Below are 20,899 nucleotides of genomic sequence, written 5' to 3'. Positions count from 1 at the left end.
GACTGCTTGTCAAAAGCTCTTCGCTCAATACAGTATGCATCAGTCACTACATTGGACGGATACTCAAAGCCTCTTTTCTTCAATACCATTTTTTTTTTCAGACTGAAAAAAAGAAATAACTCCATGCGTCATCCCTGCTGATAACGAATTGGATCGATATCTGGCAGTACTCCAGTCTACTGTAATATCAGTATCGAATCGGGTCCCCCCTATTTATCATATACAAAAATTAAATTAAAACAATTGCCACCATTCTTAACGAAGACCTTTCTGATGCAACGATGAATCGCCGATGTGCCAAATGGCCGCAGTGTTTCAAGGATGACTCCAAGCCAGATTTAATTTTTTTTTTTTTGTGCTTTTCATATCAGTGTTTGGTATCAGTGTCCTTCAAGAGTAGTCCATGCCTTAACCTTATACTGGGCACAGCGGCTGCTTTCAGCTGATAGTCTCAATGGGAAAAAAATGACCTTTGTTAGGCACACATTTTTCTCCTTTTAAGTCCCAAACAGGCGAGAATTTTCAGGATTTCAGAGAAATTTAGAGGTGCATTAAAATTCAAGCAATGGCTGTTATGGATGCTTTTGGCCGTTTGTCTGTTTAGACTATTGGCCGAAAGCGGCTGCTGTGCCCAGTAAAGGGTTAAAATAAAGCTGGCTTTGATACTGATTCCTGATACTCCCTGGTTCTAATAAATACAATTGACTAATATGAGTCTTCATATCAAATTTATGCATGAGTTGCAACAGTGGCCAACTTTGAACTCAGTTTTCTTCTATACATGCCTTGAGCCGTAATCATCAGTTACTACAATGAGAAGATTGCAACCTCAACCCCCTTCTCATTCTTTTTTCACACATACAATAGCTGACCCGCTTATGGGACCATACACAAGTATCCACTGCCTTGACCAACAGTGACATCAAGACTTGTGCAAATGGCTCTTTGAATTTCTGTTCACTCTCATGACGCTCAGCTTGACATAGAATGCATAGAATTCTATGCATTCAAATGCATAGAATAATTGTAGTCATCCTAACTCCCAAAATGATCTGGACCCCTTCTGTTTATTTGCGACTGGCATACAAACCAGAAACTATCTTGACTGCATCAACACAAGACGCAAAGCATCATCCAAAAAGCAATTTGAATTATGTTGACTTTCCGTAAAAGAAGCATGACGGCCTCCATCTGAGCGGCGCTCCCCGTGTAATATAATTAGCCATTAGCAGACCTACAATTGTATAAAAAAAAATATTTTATTGACATTTATAGTGGGGTTTTGAAACGAATAACTGTCTAAATATTACACTCTGGGGCTTTTAAGCTTCAAGAATCATAGCTGTGCACTCTCTAGTGACTCATGTGGTAAGTGTAGCAGAAAACAGTTCTTTGAATTGCTATTCACAGCCGTGAACGATGCCCAACTTTGATATTAACACCCAGGGTCATTTATAGAATTACGCTTTTTTTTAGGCCGGTGTAGTGATGTACACGCACATAGGATGCACGTGATATGCTCCACGTGATTGGCGTTAATTAGAAAGGAGCTCGCTGCATTCAGGGATACGTAAAATCAAACCGCCTCTTGTTTTGGTTTGTTTGTATGTTTGCAGCGGTGTTGGTGGTGACCGCAGAGTGGCCGGACGCCCTTCAGCCGCCTCGGACGTGCGCACAGCCGGAGGCAGTGGCGCTGCAGACCGGTACTCAGCTACTGGATTAACACGCGGGAGGAGGAGGAGAAGGAGGGGGGAAGAAGAGCTACTGGGTGGCAATGTGAGCCAAGTCTGCACAGAGACAACAAACCCTCCCCAAAGTATGCGCGGCGGCTGCGGTGGAGCCGGTGCGGGCGGGGTCGGGCGGATGTCCGCTTGACACAGGTGGATGCGTACTGTACAGCGAGGAGCGCGGCAGCTCATCGCCGCGAGTGGAGGCGCACCAGGCGGCTGCGGCGTCAAGCTTCCCCCCGCTACATTTTTGTCATCGACTTGTCGAGTGAGGAAGAGGAGCTCTGTGTGCGCAGGACAGCATGTCTAAGGAGGCGAGAGGAAGAGGTAAGGCAACATCTGCATGCATGCCCGCTCCGTGTGCGGGTAACAGGTACCTCCGTGCGGCTCGATCTGCTGGAATGTGAACTCCTCGCCCCGTGCTTCTCTTGCCTTCCTCTCAAATGCGAGACAATTTAAGGTTACAGAAGGACAAGTGGTCCAAACAACACATCGTTTGTCTTTTGTATCATTTTCAAGTAACGCTGTGATCCAGAGGTGAAGCGCAATAGGCTTCCAGAGGGTCAAGTTCATAATGTGCTATAAGGTTCAAGTCAGTGTTACGTTTTGGAGGTGGCGTTAGGGTTTAAAATTAGGCTTTGAAGGCAAGGTTAGCGTTCAATCGAAGAGTTAAAGCCGCGGTCAGGGTGTTGCGTTTTGGTCGGGGTTTCAAATGGTTTCAAGAGAGCATTAAGAGTTCAAAGTGAGGTTTGAAGGCAAGGTTGGGGTTTCAAATGAAGCTTTTAAGACAAGATGAGGGTGACAGGTCTTATGAAATTAGGATTCAAGGCAGGGGTTTCTACAGTAGACCAGTTTAAGGTTGCAAACGAGGATTCAAATGCAATATTCAAGGAAGATTTTCATTTCAACTTTCGTGATTACTGTATGTTGTCAAGCCTGGGATAAGACTTCCAAAAGGGGTTTCAGATAGTTTAAAATTCGTGTTCAAAGGCGAGGTTAGGGTATCAAGATGGTGTTAGGGTTTGAAAGCGAGATTTAGGTGTCAAACATCGGTCAAACTTAATTTTTGGGGTTATGTGCCTGGTTTCATGTTTCAAGTTAGGATTTCAATTGATGGTTTTAATACATGGTATTGGCTTTCAAAAAGGGCTTCAAATGGGAGGAATTGAGTGGTAACTTTTAAGACAAACTTGGGATTTCAAGACAGTTTTAGAGTTTGAACACAAGGTAAGGTTTTCAAATCAGATTTTTCTGGGTCTTTAGCCTGGGCTAAGATTTCAAAAGAGGGATAGAGTTTCAAGTTTGAAGTGTCAAAGGTCAGACTTTAATATTAGGTTTTCCAAGATAGGGTTTGAAGGTAAAACTTTTTTTTGCGCAAAGGTTAGAATATGAAATTCGGGTATCATGTCATGTTTGTGCTTTCAAAGTAGGGTTTTAAATGATGTTTCTGGCCTTATTTCAAAGTATCAGCACTTGGGATTGCAGCTGATATCGAAATTGGCTGCATTCTGAAAAAGTTTCCCTACCATGAATGAGACATTACAAATCAGAAGGAAAGAAAATTAAGATTCATTTCATTACATTAAGACAAACGCTATATTAGAATAGATTTTTTTTTTTTTTTTTGCGTGTGGAGGGGTTGTGCACCAAAAGTGCTAGTGGTATCATTACTTGATATTTGTATCGTTGACTACTTAGGATTACTCATAATGGTGTGGGTTTGAAAAAAAAAAAAAAAGTGGTATTGAACATCCCACACCACAAGTTTTCATCCATACTGCCTTTGTAGTTCATTAAACAGGCCCATGTGTTTGCAAATGTCTCATTATTTCGCTGATCTCGATTATTGTGCCATTTTTCCTTGGTGGGTTCTCATGTTAATCATGGAATTGATGTTCCGTCTCCCAAGGAAGGTTGGAAAACACTTGCTGCTAGGGGTTCTTCTGGTGATGCTCACTGTGGTAATCACAGCAAACATTTGTTGTGGGTGCCTTAGTGTCCCGGGGCAAGGTGTGTTCGACCCGCCTTTTCCCCCTGCGTGACATTTGCGCTCTGACCTTTTCCACAAGGTGAGAGCGGAGGAAGAAAACTGCCGCCGGGGATCCATATACTACCGCCACCTTATTATTCCGCTGCTGGCACCGACAGCCTTAGCATGCACACATGCAGAAACATTTTCTTGAGTGTTTCCCAACCTTTTATTGGGCCAAGGTGCATAATTAATTTGGAAAAATACTATGGCAATACCACCAATAAAAAAAAGCCACATAAGTGTAGGTTTTATGAATGAATGATGATTTTATCGTAATTTACTCACAAATGTATTTAATTTGTGTGACATTTGATTTGGTTTAGTAAAAACACAAACCATTTTTTTCTGTTGTATGAATAGCAACAGGTGTACAGGTAATGTGCTCATTATGGGGCTGATACTGATTAAGAGCTCAGGAGGATGATAAAAACAAAAGAAAAATGAAAATATCAGCATCAAATTTGGAAAATTTGCAAACATTAGTTCTTAATTTTATTTTGATTGACTTTGTTTTCTAAATTTTTAAGCTGTTTTTTTTTCATGTGTTGCTTTTTCGTGGGGATTTATTGCCCCCTTCCACCCTCTATTTTGCACACAGTGAATGTTAATTTTTCGAGTTTAAAACATAGTTACAGACGAGGTATGCAGCTCATTCAATCCACATAAAACGTCTTTTTACCTTGTCAGAGTCCAGACAGCTATATTCTTGATGAAATCACGTTCAGTTGGCAATTCAAGGTGCTATCAAACGACTTCATTATGCTGACATTGACATACTGTACGGTACGGTATGGCACGGTTGCCATTTTTTCCTGGTGGCGTGGCCTACAAATGATCTCAATCTAAATGATCTCGTATCCAGCATGCAACACTCTACTGGTCCGTATGCATTTTAGATGCAAATGATTTTGCGCACTGATACTGAGGCCTTGACACAGTTCCTGTTCCTACTGATCTCTTTTGAACAAACTGGCTGACTCAAACATGCAAATTTGTCCCATAGTTAAAAATGTATGCTGAGAGATGTTTATCAATTCTAATGTTTCTCAAGGGAAAGTAGTTTTCTGCTAAGCAAAGTTGAATTTTAACAACAAAAACCATGTTGATCGTCAAAAGTGTATAAAAGCTTATCATTCAGTATTGAATGGAAATGAGTTTTGATCTTCTGTTTTTATCATTGTTTTTCAACATTTTTTATCTGAATACTTGACATTCCATTAGAATTTTCAGTTGAATATGTGAATACCAAAAATATTCAATAACCGCAGCTCTAGTAGGAGAAAATGAATAAACATATTGAATTTGAAGATGTTTCCTAACTTTTGACTGGTATTGGCATCTTACATCCAAATATGTTTTATTTTAATATGACTAGAGCTCCATAATTGAACTAACTAGTGGAATTTAAGATTTGATGAAGTAATTTTTTTTTACATTCCTCGAGAGCCCCATGCTGCTCTGGAGCTGCGCTTGCAGAACCGCGTTTTTTGCCTGTATTTGTGCCAACATCGAGGAATATTACCTTTTCTTTCTAATTTGCTCACAGTCATCCCTGTCATCGGTGCAGCTCGTCCTCCCTTTCACTCCCACTTAATAGTGAGAATTATAGCCCCCCTGAGCGTTTCATACTCCTCGAATGAAATGAAAGGGCATCGGTCTGGAAGTTTTCCTTTTTACTCGTTTCCCAATTGAATAAACGGGTACGGAATTGTTGTTCTGTTATGCGGCCGGCTAAAAATAGCAGCTTCTATAAATCCCCGTCTGTGATCTGAATGCCAATGCGCCGTTTTCACAAGGAACCGCTTATTATTATTTCGTGGTATATCACCACGTATATTAGGTGGTATGGTATGGTATGGTATTGTCTTGTGTAACTCAGATCTCTGCCGCATTGTGTTTGAGCACACAAAACGGCCTCAATTGGAACGTAATGGATGTTTGCCATGGTGAGGCCATGCTGTCCGCTCGCTGATGTTTCGGGTCAAGGTGAGGGCAGGGAAGTGGCGCGCTGACGGTGCCTTTTTTGCTGATGGATAGATAGCGGGATCGCGGATTGGGTGGGTTGGCGGATAAATTAATTCATAGTAAGGATTGATAGTGAGATGGATTGAGGAGTGGGCAGATGAATAGTTGGCTTTAGATGGGTGGATCGGTGATGGATGTTGGTTGGTGGTGTGGGTACGATTGGTTGGATGGAGGCGTGGGTTTATAGCTGGATCGTTGATGAGTTGTTGGGTCAGCAGGTGGATAGATGATTCGCTGGCTATTTGTGGTGTGATGATGGGGTCGGACGGTGAGAGACAAATTGAACGCTGCCGTGCGGACTTGCACCCATCGACCGGTGCGGGTTTTGCGATCAGCCACCTCCGCCGAGGCGCTTTTGTTGGGATGGACTCACTGGGTCGCATTAGATGGAGATGGCATCTCCTGGCGTCATGGCATTATCACACTGGACATTTACTTACTGCCTACCGATTAATATGGCACTTATCTTTGGCACGAGGCATCAAGTGCAACCCGTTGAGCCTAGAACGGGGCTCCTCCCAGTTGCGGTCCCTTCTGAACGTTTCTTATTTTTTTTAGTTTTTTCTTCTTCTTCCAGGAGCTTTGTTCAGGGAATGTCATTTTGTATTTAACATATTCAATGTGACGCTATCTGTGATTTCACTTCACCTGTGGAGACCTTTGTGACTGTGGTGATTCAGGGTTATGCAAATAAACACGACTTGATGATGGGTAGGTTGGGAGATAAATGGGTTGCTCGGATGAATAAATGTTTGGTTGGTGGGATGGACTGATGGCCGAGCAGTGGAAAGATAGATGCACGTCGTGAAAAAGCACTGAGTGGTAAGATGCTCTTCACCAGCCCACTGGTGCCAATACACTCGGCGACTCTCGTGTGGAGAATAAAGTCACATTGTTTTTCATTGACTGGATCAGAGAGCTCTCGTTTCTTTTTTCCTAGCTCTTAATAATATTGTGTATAAACTATCTCAAACGGAAAAGATTGTTATTTTCATCATGTTTTACCCATTCTGCACAGCAGCTTGGTCACATTCTACTGTATGTTATTTAAGGACTAATGGTCAGATATTAGCCTGTCTTTACAATAATATTTTACATGCATTCCCACTGTGACATTCTTGTTCATATTGTATTTGTAAAATATAAATTAAGCAGGAAAATCCATGTTTTTTTCCCAACTTTTGTCAATGGCTAACTCCTGAAAATGAAATCACAGATTCTAAAGTAACAACCAATCATGGATCACCTGTATTCTGAGATAGGTCATGTGATGTTAGCAAGTTGAGCCATGATTGGTTATTATCTCAGCAACTACAATATCATTTTCAATCCGCAGCAAGAGACAAAATGGCTGCTCCCAGGGATGGATAACAGAAATAATTTGCTTCTGAATTCATGTTCTGCAAACACAGAATTAATTAGAATGATGTGATTAGACTAGTGGGGCTTCATAGAACTAAATTTTAGTTTTCTCTATTTTGTTGGTTTGCGTTAACGAAATATCCTTGTTTGTAAAAAGGCGATCCAGAGTGAGAAAGTCAGTGGTGAGTCCTGAGGGCCAGCAAGGCCTTCTCTGCTGGCCTTCTGCAAGCTAACTAGGCCTACTTAGCAATCAACACGTACATGTGATTTCATAAGCTCTCTTGGGAGTCCGACTGTCTCATTTTGCCATGAATCTGAACCAGGAGATTTGTTTGGTCCCAACACATTGGCTGACCGTCGTGCTAGCTAGTCTGTCCCAGCAGAGAAAAGGTTTTTTCCTTCATTTTCATAAACTATGAACTATGAACATTATCTGTGGCTAAATGCTTCTGAAATGTTATTGCTTGGAATGCCAATCGTTTTCATCTGATTGGTTTGATGTTTGGAGCCATATTGGGTTATTCAACTTGAATTGCTTCACAAAAAGCAGCAACGGGACACCAAATATGGGCTGAGCACTTCAAATCTACAGTATCAATTCAAATCTACTGTTCAACGCCCAGGCCTTGAAATGTATGCCAGAAACACAACCGAACAGAAACATTCAGCATTAATCTCCATAGAATCTCCGCACAGATAAACGCACAGATAAATCTCTCACAGAGCCACTGGTGACTTCTTGAGGCTGGAAAGAAAGCTGCATTTTATTTTTGAATAATGACACATTACGCAGACCCACATTGATGTGCAAACATTTTATTGGCGTTTTCTATAGGTTTATGCCATGTTTCTTGGTTATTAAAGCAATAGTAACAAAATTAAATGTCAACAATGATTTTAAATGCTCTGGAAATTGAATGTTGCTTGATTAACTTACTGTATATCAGTGCTTCTCAATTAAATTTTGCCAAGCCCCCCCAGGAAAGAAAAAAGACCCCCCCCACACACACACACACCCGACGCGCTGAGTATAAAAAAGATCATTATAGAAAGAACTTGTATGTTTAAACGTGTATCCTTATCCTTACATTAACCAAAGAAAAAAGCAATATAAATCAGCTTTCAACAACTTTCTGTCACAGGGCTGGATTGACTGTGAAGTCAAATAAATTTTAAGTGTGTTCATCACACACTTACCTAGTTTTGAAATTAGTGATAAAATAAAAAAAAAAATCTATACATAAAAAATAGCCTAGTGCATCAAAGTGCCTGAAATTTCAAAAAGAAAAAAAAAAAAAGATGAAATCATTGCAATTTCACTTCGCATGACAAAAACAAAGCCTATTCCCTGGGGTCATCCGCGCCCCCTCTGGCATCACCTTGCACCCCCCCCCCCCCCCTTTGAGAAGCACCCCTGTACATTACTGATGATGTAAGATATATGTGTGAATTCTCAAGCCTTGGCCTCATAATGATATTATAATTTAGGAAGGAAGAAATATATCACTGAAATCTTCGCCTGTCCTGCCACTGGCTCAGAAAGTAAAGTAACACAAGTCGCCACACCTGCAAAATTTGGGAAGCTTGCGGGGACACACAAGGAGGAAAAAGTCCAAAATTCAACAAGATGAGCCATCCATTGGAATGTGATTGAGGAACCAATCGAGAACCAAAAGCATAAGAAAGCCAAGACTTGTCACTTGGAGATGGTTACACAAACAAGGAGGCAAAGGAGAAGAAAAAGCAGCAACGATTAGTTATTGTGACCGTCACGTCTGAGGCCGCATGCTTTTGAAAGTGACACACGGAAGCTGTTTGACAAATACAAAGAACGAGGATGTCGATCGCTGCAGTTGCGAGGATGGAAGGCGCCTAGTGTAATCACGTTACAGTGAGTGCCAGTGTGCGGTTGTGTTATAGCGCGCCTGCGTGTGATAATGTGCGCCACTCATTTGACATTTTTTGGAGGGCGGATTAATGCGGTGTCCGCCTCTCATCGACTACAGCAATTGATTGAGCCGCGATGAGTTTTGATTGAATTGGAGTGGGAGCTATTAATAGCAAGTTTTGGCTGCTCGCTATCGTCAGCGTCCAGTCAGCTTTGTACATCTTCCGCCATTGGATTTTCACACTGATTTCAATCCTTTTTGCCTTATCATTCTTTACAAGAAGTCATTTTACAAGGAAATAGTTGCAATTTAAGTCGGACTAGGAAAAAATGCTATCAGATGTATGTAAAATCAGAATCCACAATAAAGGAAGAAGTGATTGTTTAATATCAGGGTATTGTGATGTCAGTGTAAAAATGTAAAAAAGAAATTTGAGTCAAATATTCTATTCATAATTTGTTTTAAACGAATATTTTAGTCATAATACTAATTAAGTTACCTTTATTGTGAGAATTGTTGCATTATTACTATTATTATTAGGGAAAAGTTGCAAGATAACTAGTTTGAAAGTTATTTTATGGTGTAAAAGGTCTATCAAAAATAGTAAAGTTTCACTTGTAGTACTTGAAAAACGTTGTAATATCACAAGCTATACTGTAAGTACGTTAAATCGTATCTAAGTAAATGAGAAAAAAGTTGCGCAAGATAAAATGAAAATGCATTGTAAGCTGAATACAACTGACCTGCACTTAAAAATAAGTTTCCGCCTCGTTAATACTCCCAGTTTAAACATGTAATTCTGATTCTTCCGTGCGCCACTTGAGTTATGCGTCCCACACTTTGTGAATCACCGCACTTGGAAGGCATACGAATTCTGCTACCAGCTGAGTATTGAATGTTTGGTGCATCTATCGTTTCATATGTAAGCTGAATGAGTTCCAGGCATCTATTGAAGTGTTTTCATGTATCCAGCGCACGCACATGCTGCAGGCGATCAATAGAAAACACCCACTGTGTGTTATTTTTGGGCCATTGTGACCGTCATCATAACAAATGAAGTCACGTGTTTTCTAAGGATTCATTTCTTTCAAGCTTTTTCTTCCATAGCTACGCACATACATGGATACTCATCAAAAAGAAACATCACCAGAGCTAGGGGTGAATATTGATTTAATTTCATCCATTTCCAGCCCAAACACTCTCTATTGATCTTACTTGTAATCCGCAATGAATGTTAACCTTCTTCACAGGCATCCTCTTCTCAGGATATACTGTATAACGGAACTATATATGAACCTCAGAACACTTCTCAAACCATCTTTCCTCGTTGAAATGAATGAAAAATCCATTAATTCTCTCAAATGGCCCAAACATAGCAGACCTTTGCAACATATTATTGAATAAAAAGCAATTATAATAGGTTTCTAATGTCATGATTTTAAACCTGATGCCCTTTATACATGGGCTACTCCATTATTGTAACCCTTTTGATGGGTATGTCATGGCCACTAGGAGGCAGCATAATACAGACATACATAATACAAGTCGAAGAGTTTCACAACTAAGTGAGTCAGCTGCCTAAAATATGGTCATTTTTGCATGGGACAAAGACTACCATATTTTCCGGACTGTAAGGTGCACTTAATTACAAGGCGCATTGAATGGCCTATTTTAAAACTGTTTTCATATATAGGGCACACTGCATTATAGGGCACATAGAATAGAAGCTGCAGTAGTGTCTGGGTTACGTTATGCATCCACTAATGCATAATGCTGCGCTAATGTCAACAAAACAATTGAATAAGTCAGTCAATCTTTTCAATCAGCAATAAATAAAGATGATTTGCGGAAAGTAAATCTGAAAAATGGGAAAAAATACCTCTTGTTTACATTAAAAAACTGTTTCGATCAAAACCAAGACGAATCAAGAGTTTACAAAAATATCATTATGATTCACCTAAATATTAAACTGACATTTTCTATCAAATCGCAAACAAAAACCTTAAAGTATATTGTTTTGTTTATTTAAAAACAGTTTCTGGTTGTATTTTATTAAATTGCGTTTTCTTTTACAAAAACCTGCGGTCTTTGCGCCTCGTTCCTACATAAATTGCTTAAAAAATGGAGCTTATGCAGCGTATCGAAATAAACGGTGTTATAAAAATTGTAATTTAAAAAAATACATTGAAATACTGAGGTAAATACTGAAGAATTTACATGACGATTAAGGTATTTCATTGTTTTCCTCACCCAAAAATAAAAACTCGCGGTTTATGCTGTATTTAATGCTTCTGGATTAGAAGGTGCAATGTCAGCTTTTGAGGAAATTCAAGGCTTTTAGGTGTGCCTTATAGTAAGGAAAATACCTGCGGTATACACCTGTGAGTATTTATAATGTCGATGTACACGTGTTATACATTTGTTTCAGGACGGATTTGGACCGCACTTACTCAGCCACCACGATTGCACCTTGTCCCACTGTTGCTTGTTTTTGCTCTAGAGTTCGTTGTTTGCTTTTTGTTTTGCACATGTCTGTTTTCATGTTCCCGTTGTATTAATGCCCAAACAATTTCCTCTATGTTTGACATAAATGAAAGAATCTGAATCTGGGTTAAAATATCAGTTGCTACAATAGTCCATGTGTATTTGTGTTTTTGTGTTCCCAAAGGTTCGGCACGCAAGCACAGCGCCACCCACTGGTGTCTTCAGAATATTGCGCAAGAATCTGTGGACAGCTCCGATGAAGAGTTTTTTGATGCCCGAGGTTGGTTGGTGATTTTCCTCATGCTGCCTTTAACGGAATCTTTTGTGAAATGTGTGAAAAATGTGATTCGGATATACAAACCAATAACAATGCATAGCAGTTTGCAACCAAGCTGAGAGCAGGGATATGCGAGGACGTGTAGATATTCTTTGCCAATAATTTCTTCTATGCACCCCCACTAGTCTGCACACTATATGTGATTCATATTTGTGGAATAAAATTCAAGCAGCTAAGTATACCAGTTTTTTTTTTTTTAAACATGTCACAGGGCAGCCATTTTGTCTCTTGCTGTTAAGTATTTTTATATTTATTATAAAGCACTTTTTGCAAGCGTTTAGCACAGCGCCGTGCATATTAATTAGCCGATAGCTAGCACTGCTTGAGTGCTCCATATATGCATGAGAGCAGTCGAATTACATTTCAGAGGCAATAATCAAGGGAAATGACTGGACATTTTGATGTCGACCGCCTGACACAGTTGCTGTTCCTACTGATCACTTTTTAACTAACCAGGCTGACTCAAATGTGTGTTTTGATTTCTCTACGTCACATTCACCAAAACGTATGGGGTTTGAGCTGTGTGAAATTTTAGTTTGTATTTAATATTTACATCATATACAAATGATGAGTTGCAAAAAGTTTGTTCATTCATAATTAAGTGCAATTTTGTTATGTGGTCTTCTGTGTTTACTGTATATGGTATTTATTTCTCACCAACAAAAAGCAAAACCAGGCTTGCTGGTGCCTATCCCTGAACTGGTTGCCAGCCAATTGCAGGGCACAGTTTGTAAACATGCGAGAAAAATAAAAACGCCATACGTGGCAGCTAACACAAGCTGTATTTATTTTGTTAAAGTATTCAGGAAGTGGAAAGTTATCAGGTGTATCTCAAAAATGATCTTTATGTTTACATTTCAAAACTAGATCATTTACATTTTTGCACTCTTCACAGTGAAAAGAAACCATTTTGAAAATGTAATATTTATATTAGGCATGATTTTACAAATTTGGCAACAACTTCATCGTGTTTTTTTTGGATTTAATCTGGCGAGACATCTTGCCTCAAGAATTCTTCTCAGCCTATATATACATAAAACATTAGATTTAAGAGTAGAATTTTTATTTTTCTTGGGAGTAAAACAACAGAAAAGCCCCAATGAAATAATTTTGGAGTAATTCAGCCCAGAGGAAAGAAGATTTGCTGTAGGATTCCAGGGCTTTAACTTTGTCTGTTGAGTAAATATGGGTGAAGAATAAAACGGGCCCAGTGTGCGCATTTATCAACGGCTTTGCCAATAAACAAAAACAAAACTAACCACATCAGCGTCACGGTCAGTAATTAAGAGCAGTGCACTGCAGAGAAGGAGGATTTGCGTGGCCAATAATGAAGCAACGCTCACGCCAGCTGGAAGCAAGAAGAGATCCACGTGGGATATTTACACCGCTGATGGGATGTGAGTGGACCTCCAGGCTAATTGACGCCATTAAAGGAAGACTGTTGGAAAGGAATTAAAGGAGATGGTTGCAGTCATCAGCTAAAGTCAATTGAGGAAGGATGAATGATTTAATGGTTAAAAGCTGCTGATTTCAATGATGAAAAAAATGTGCAACATTGCATCTGAAAAACACATCTTACAAATCAAATACTGGGGACATTAACATCCCTAAGCAGCAGGCCTTCTCTGCTAGCCTGATATAACCTGACATTATTATCATAATTATCATAAAAGTCAATTTTATGTTTTTATTTTATCTATCTATCTATCTATCTATCTATCTATCTATCTATCTATCTATCTATCTATCTATCTATCTATCTACTGTGTGTATATATATATATATATATATATATATATATATATATATATATATATATATATATATATATATATATATATATATATATATATATATATATATATATATATATATATATATATATATATATATATATATATATACAGTGGTACCTCGGTACTCGACCATAATCCGTTCCGAGGTGGTGGTCGAGCACCGATTTGGTCGAACACCGAAACCAATTTTCCCATAAGAAATAATGGAAACTATTTTAATCCGTTTTTACCATTAAGAAAAATACCTAAAATATTATAAGAACATGTATCTAAACAACAATGAGGACGTAAATGTGCACAAGCGGTACATGATAAAGATATATAAAGCATTATTAAGCATTTTGTATAATTTACTTACGTTTTGGAGAGTGGCTGATGGCATACGGGAATGGATGCGGCGAGGACGGGAGGGAGGGTTAATCCTTGGAAGGGGAATCCCCTTTCATGATGACGCTAGGTAACGCGCCTTCAGGGGTTTTCTCCCTTCTCTCTCTCTTCTGTGGAGGTAAATCTGGCTGGGCAGTAGCCTTCCTCTTTTCTTTAAGAAGGAACCTGTCCATTGTAAGTTGCTTCTGCCTTTTTTGTTTGTCTCTTCCGTTCGATAGTGGTCCTCACTGTTTTTCTCTTTGCCTTCCCCTTATCACTATCTCTCTTAGGACCCATCATTAAGGGCTAGCGCAACACAAAAAAGTTGAAAATTGGGAAGAAATACGTACTCAAACAAACTGCGTAAGTCTTACTCCGTTGGCGGTCTGAGTTGAACTGGCGCTTGAACTGGCCGAAAAGAGCCGAGGAGCGCGTTCGGGTCGGCTCGGCTAGGCTCGGCTAGTCGAGCACGGCTAGGCTCGGCTAGTCGAGCACCGAAAATCTGATCGAGGTCCGATGCATTACCTACTTGATTTTTTTGGTCGAGCACCGATTTGGCCGAGTATAGAGGCGTTCGAGGACCGAGGTACCACTGTATATATATATATATATATATATATATATATATATATATATATATATATATATATACATTGTCCATATTCTATTCTCTTTGTATCATATTATATCCATTTGGTTATGCTCCTTCCAGTGTTGTATTTTTAGGTTAGAGTTTTTTTTAACCAATCAGAATTCAGCTAGCTTGTGTCGCCAGGCTGTATGAACTCTGCCCAAGGCCTTCTTAATCAACAGTTGCGGGCATCTGTGAGTGAACGGTGAGTGAACGGGCGCATAGAGTTAATAGACAGTTGAAATAGCCTATCAGATCACAAGGTGACAGTGAGGCCATCTAGAAAGCCTTATGTTGAACGTGACGTGCGATCTGATTGGATGCTCAGCATGGATTTTGTGTTGAATTAAGTGTTTTGGGAGATTTGGTGAATGAAAGCCCTTTTAAATGTATTTTTAATGTTTTTGTCATTTTATTTCATTCATATTCCATTGGAAATTCCTCATTGCTGCTAAATTGGGATTACATGGGCTGATTTTGTTTGTGTGTATGCTGCGGGAGGTCCATTTTTGCGCAATGGTTGTGGCAGGCACGTTGCTTGTTTCTGATAGACATGATAAGACATGTGGTGCCAACATTTAGTACTGCTAGCATCAACATTTGTATTTTTTTTTCTTTTTCTTCAGCTTGAATTGTAGCTCTGGCTGTGAACTTGAAAATAAAGTTGTATTATTCTGAGGCACAAAAAGTTCTATATGTTTGAGAAAAAAAAATCTTAGACTCAAGTTGTATTTTTCTTAATAAAATGCAATTGGAAGGAACTGTGTCAAGCTGTAAGCATGACACAAGTGTGCAGAGTCATTTACGTCTATCACGCCAGCCTATATGGAGCACTGAATTGCTGCTAGCTAGTGGCAATTTTTTGCTAGAGGTAGCTATAACAGAGCCTGAGTCACTGGTAAACACTGGCAACAGATGTATGTCAATATGGGCATAATTTACGACATTTGTTAGCGCCTTGAGTTGGTAATTGAAGGTGATTTAAAAACAACGTTGTATTGTTTTTGTCAGGCGTCGGTAGCAACAGTTTCAGGAGAAAGACTGGTCAAGCTGTTACAGTCAACACGCTGCCAGAAAAAGCTTCAAAGTAAATGCGTACCAAGGAATTTACTGTATGTCCATATATTAATATAGGATAAGATTAGATGAACTTTATTGTCCCCAAGGGATAATTAGTTTTGGACAGAAAGTGCATTTAGTCCACAGCAGTGTTTAAAACAGGCATATAAACACACAGCATAGCAGCATTATACATTCAGTGAAGCTCAGGTAAGTCTGCTTTTTAACTTAATCTCACTTGAGCTACATCCTTTTGTCCTTTTGTTCAGTTGAACAAAATAAGCAGCGAGATAAGATCATTTGAATCGGTTATTCTTACAGCGACCCATTCTAAGGCGTTTACCCGATGGTAAAATCACATATTGAGGATGTGAAATGTGTTGAGGATCAGCCAGGACTTGTTTTGCCAGACTTAGCTCCGATTACTCAAATATCAGCTGTAGTGAGGGAGAGTCTTCATTTTTGTTATTTTGTTTTGAGCTGGATAGAGTCCCGAACCAAACTCCTATACCATATCTTATGCTGCTACCAAGCACATCATGGTAAAAGGTAGTCATAACTCCCATGCTTACCCCAAAGAATCTGAGCCTGCATCGAAAGCGCGATCTTTGGGCCAGCTTGTCGCACAAGTAATCAAGGTGGACAGATTGGGTTGTCCATTTGGACCCCAAGGTCCTTAAAGGAAGTTATCTGCTCAATTTGTGTGCCCCTCCAGGACCATGGGTCCATGTGCGCACATACATTTGGGTTCAAAAATCATTTCTTTAGTTTTGACAGGATTTAAAATGGTAATGACGAAAGAATTCATATTCATATTGACTAACTGACAAATAACTGAGGGCACGGAGTGTAAAATGCGATGCGGAATTCAGTGAAAAGAACAATTTTGCTTCCTCTAATTGTTGGCCTTTGAGGTGAGCGATGCTGACAACAGCATTCTCAGTACTGCGACCAGGCCTATTACGATATTTGGCAAGCTAAGTTTTATTTTGAAGTTGGCCTTCTCACTGGGTTTCCTGCATGTTTTACTGTCAAGCACAGCGTGAGTAATTGTTGTTACGATTGGCTTGGACATTTTTTCTGATAAATACACTAATAGCTAATTGGTGAAAGCTATTGGTCTTTTTTTTCATAAAATGTCAACACACAAATCCAAGAAATGACTGTTTAATTGAATTTTTTTAACAAGCATGCGAGCCCTTAGGTACACGACATGTATCAAAGCATTATCAACATAAACCGTAATCTTTTTCTTGCCAAATACTAACAAGCAAACTTGCTAGCTCTCAACAGGCTCTTCTAATTAACTTCCAGGAACTCTGCCGCAAGATGTTTCCAATTAATTCAATCGGTTCAGGTTGTGGCTGTCACGTCCTTTTTCAAATGCCCCATCCTGTAAATGTCCTGAAAGAGGGAGGAGTTGTTCCATGTTGAAATATAAAACCATGTTGTCAGGGCAAAGACGCGGCATGTCAACGATGACGTTTAAACGGCCTGATGCTTTTCATGTTTCCCGACACTTTAATGCGTGTAGCCCGCAGCTACAAAAGTGATCAAAGCCGAGCTCGACGTACCGTGAAAAGCTTTGTGCTCCCGTGATAACGGACTTGCTCATTCGTCGTTTCCTCAAGTGAAATTTGGCATCATAAAGTCTTAACTATACAGACAAAGTTCTAAGTGATATTGCTATTCCCAGCTGTGCAACAGGTTTGTGGATGCTCAATCTTCAAATATGAATTTGCAAATCGCCTAAGCGCTTTTTTACTGAGGACATGGCAGTCTACAAGTTCAGTTGGCGCTCCCATCGGTAATTTTACAAGAATATTTTTCCAATATGGAGCAAAAAATGAGAAATTGCTGTATGAAATGAGCTTTATGGGGAAAAAAAAATCTTACAATGCATATATTTATTTTTTTACAACTTTAGATGAAGTTTTTGGTCATGTTAAAATGAGATTGAAAACTGAATTATTTTATTATTTTTATTTTACAGTATTTTAAAATATTTCTTCAGAAAAAACGTGATAGTTATGACTGAAAAAAATGTCACATTATATTCTAGAAAAAAAGTCAAGAATTGAAAGTGGAAGTCAATCTAAGTGTTTACATTTGTAATAACATTCTATGCAACTCCACGTCTAAACATAATCTTATGATTAATATTTTGTTTGTGGGATTAAATATTTAGCAACAAAATCCACCTGTTTTATCTATCTCAAAAAAATAACCAATCACAGCTCAGCTTGCGAATGTCACATAACCTAATTTAGAAAACAACAACAACAACAAAAAAAAAAAACAGCTAGTGGCCTCTGAGATGGATTAAAAAACAAAAAAGACTACATTTTGCTACTTCACAAATACTCCACAAACACCGTATGTATATCACTGTTATGAAAATTCTTAACATTATGGTCAAAGAATCCTTTGGGTTGACTCCTCTTTTCTGAAGGTCTTCCAAAAATGACATTCGATTTTCCAATCTATGGTAACACTTGGTTATCTTTCTGTTTTGTATTTCCAGGACATTTTTCTGAAATAATTTGACAAGTGAGATTCCTCCCCTTGATATAAACAGCTCGAACGGTCACATGCAGACCTCCTCCAAGGTTGACCTGCTGATGAATTAATTAGTCATACATTGAATACTATAACAAGATTACATTGGACATCTTAATAAGACTCATGTTTTTTAGCAAAAGCTGCATGTCAACATCTAATCAGCCACAAATCTACAATGACATCCCCCAGCGGCTCCTACACACACACACACACACACACACACACACACACACACACACACACACACACACACACACACACACCGAAACGCTCATACTAGCACTCCCCGCTCCATCTCACCCTCAGGAATAATGAAAATGAAAAAGGAGCTTCATCATATCAACATGTGAGTCCCCCAATGAAATGTAGCAAACAATAGTGTAGCAAAAAAGGAAGCCAAATAATTGTAAATAATAGTCTTTTTTTTTTTGTCTTTTTTGTAGCGCAAGACCTCCATCACATCACGTAATGTTCTCGCTTTGCCCTTGTGCACCTGACTTATGAACCCTCTATGTTTTACCGCGAGTCATACAACTTGGCCACAATACTTCCTGTGCAATGTAATGACAAAAACTGGAAATCTTCACAATTTCAGGATTTAATTTCGTGTTGAGTATATGTGGATCAAATTTGGGAGCAGTTGGATGAAGTCTCTTGGACAAAGATGTCTTTGTCCAAATTGACTCTAACATGACCACTTTTAATTCAAATGGCCTACACAGATTATTTTTAGTCTTAGTTTATTGAGGCTGTTTTGGGGAACATGTTTGTGCATGCCCCCAAAAACATCAAATGACTTTCTGAAACCTGATATACGGACTAGAATGGTCTCATCAGACCAAATTGGCTGATTTCATTAATAATTTCTGACATGATTCTTTTTTCGTCGGTCTGATTTTATCTTGCGAAGTGAAATTGGCTTTGAGGACTAAATTTACTTTGTTATAAAACACATCTTTCAATGAAATGTGAAAAATCTTTTCACCCAAATACCCCCGAAGCAACATGAAGTATTTTTGGATTAAAAAAAAAAAAAAGCTGTAAAAGCCATAATTGTGTTACATTATAATGTACAGCCCTAAAAAACTTAACAAAATAGGCATACAATGGGTAGCAAAGCAGTCACTTACTATAAACACGATTTCGCAATAAATTGCTTCATATTCATTTGCTCTTAATTTGAAAAGAAAAATGAGTTTTCACTAAGTGAGCCTGGAGACAAAGAACACAACCTGAGTCAAAACCTTTTCAGACCAAACCGTTCCTACGAGAGCATCCCTCCGTTGGCTTTTATTTCTTTCTCAAGCGGGGCGTGATTTATAACCCCAGTCCAGAGAATATGCCTGCAGGCAGATAACTTGTCTCCCCAACTGGTCTTACAGCTTCCACTCTTTTCGTTTTGGCTCACCAACTAGCTGCCTTCTGCTGCCTGCCATACAATCAACATTTCAATACCTTATACCACACCCTGAGCAAATACTGATAGTCAAATACATGGGGTATATACGTTTAAATGAGATAAACTGCATATTTTTCCAACAGCATTAAAAAGCATTACATTTGATTTGCTAGAATCTGCAGCAACCCTGTTAAATTTTCACATTCCCTCTGAAGTGCCTTAACCTACCCCCATTTGAGAAGCAATATTAAAGAACCATGGGAACTTTCAGCATGCTATTTCTACTAAATTTTATGTCGCTAAGTAAAATGAAATTGACTTCATTACTTTAAAGCTGCCGCTTCAAAAAAAATTAGCAGATGTCTTTTCTATTCTTATTTGTTTTTTGGCATCTCGAAGCTTTATTTTGTTGGTTTACTCATGATAGACAGTCCTCTCAAACGTCCCTCTGCACAGTCAAACTTGTTTTAGGGGCTGACTTCAATTACCGTATTTTCCGCACTATAAGGCACACTTAAAAGCCTTAATTTTTTTTAAAAAGCTGATGTTGTGCCTTATAATCAGGTTCGCCTTATATATGGATCAATATTGAGATTGGCATTGTTAGTTGGGGAATGAAGTGATAAAGTAAGCTTTACCTGTTTCTTTTGTGTGTTTGCAGTTGAACACGGTTGCTCATATTACGCTATTGAGAGTTTAGAGTTATTATTTGAGTTATTATTGTTATGACTTTGAGTATTACTATATTGTGATGTAAAAGGTTTTAAAATATATCATTAATTGAGGGTGGGCCTTATAATCCGGTGCGCTTTATATATGGAAAACGTTTTAAAATATGTCATTAATTGAGGGTGCGCCTTATAATGCTGTGCGCCTTATAGAGCGGAAAATACGGTAGTTCTTAAAGGACACCAGGAAATTGCCGGCATGACTTAAAATGGCCACTTCAAACCAAAGCGGCTACCTTCCTGTCTTTACGAATATGATTATGTTGCATCCAACTGCACAATGTTAACAGTGCGTTGTACATTTATTATGCAACAGCAAACACATACTCACATACAAACATCATTTCCATGCGGCGCATTCCCTTTCACGCTCTGTCTGTCAATTCTCCTCATTATGCAAATGGTTGCCATCAAATTCGGATTAACAACGCGGCGAATTTGTCAGGGACTTGCACCGATAGACAATGCGGCAATTGAATCGACAGCCGCGGGGGCCCTGCGG

At 39.0% G+C, this 20,899-nt stretch overlaps 1 protein-coding gene across 2 annotated transcripts in view; it reads left to right on the top strand.

Annotated features, from left to right (window-relative positions):
• Positions 1 to 1,728: 1,728 nt before the first annotated feature.
• Positions 1,729 to 20,899, top strand: part of LOC148415888 (membrane-associated phosphatidylinositol transfer protein 3-like) — a 78,649-nt gene continuing 59,478 nt past the window's right edge. The window contains exons 1-3 of one of the 2 annotated variants that reach the window (XM_088427841.1): positions 1,729 to 1,816; positions 1,900 to 2,054; positions 11,704 to 11,799. In XM_088427841.1, coding sequence (XP_088283967.1) covers positions 2,030 to 2,054; positions 11,704 to 11,799 — 121 coding nt within the window. In that variant the 5' untranslated portion in view covers positions 1,729 to 1,816; positions 1,900 to 2,029. Of the gene's footprint in view, positions 2,055 to 11,703; positions 11,800 to 20,899 lie in introns of both variants that reach the window. The other variant, XM_088427840.1, reaches the window with a different exon arrangement.

The sequence above is a fragment of the Hippichthys cyanospilos genome, chromosome 11 (genome assembly GCF_059441005.1).
Source record: "Hippichthys cyanospilos isolate Australia breed blue-spotted pipefish chromosome 11, RoL_Hcya_1.0, whole genome shotgun sequence".
NCBI classification, from domain to species: domain Eukaryota; kingdom Metazoa; phylum Chordata; class Actinopteri; order Syngnathiformes; family Syngnathidae; genus Hippichthys; species Hippichthys cyanospilos.
The sequence above is the reverse complement of the archived record's forward strand: the minus strand, read 5'-3'. Positions and strand labels throughout refer to the sequence as shown.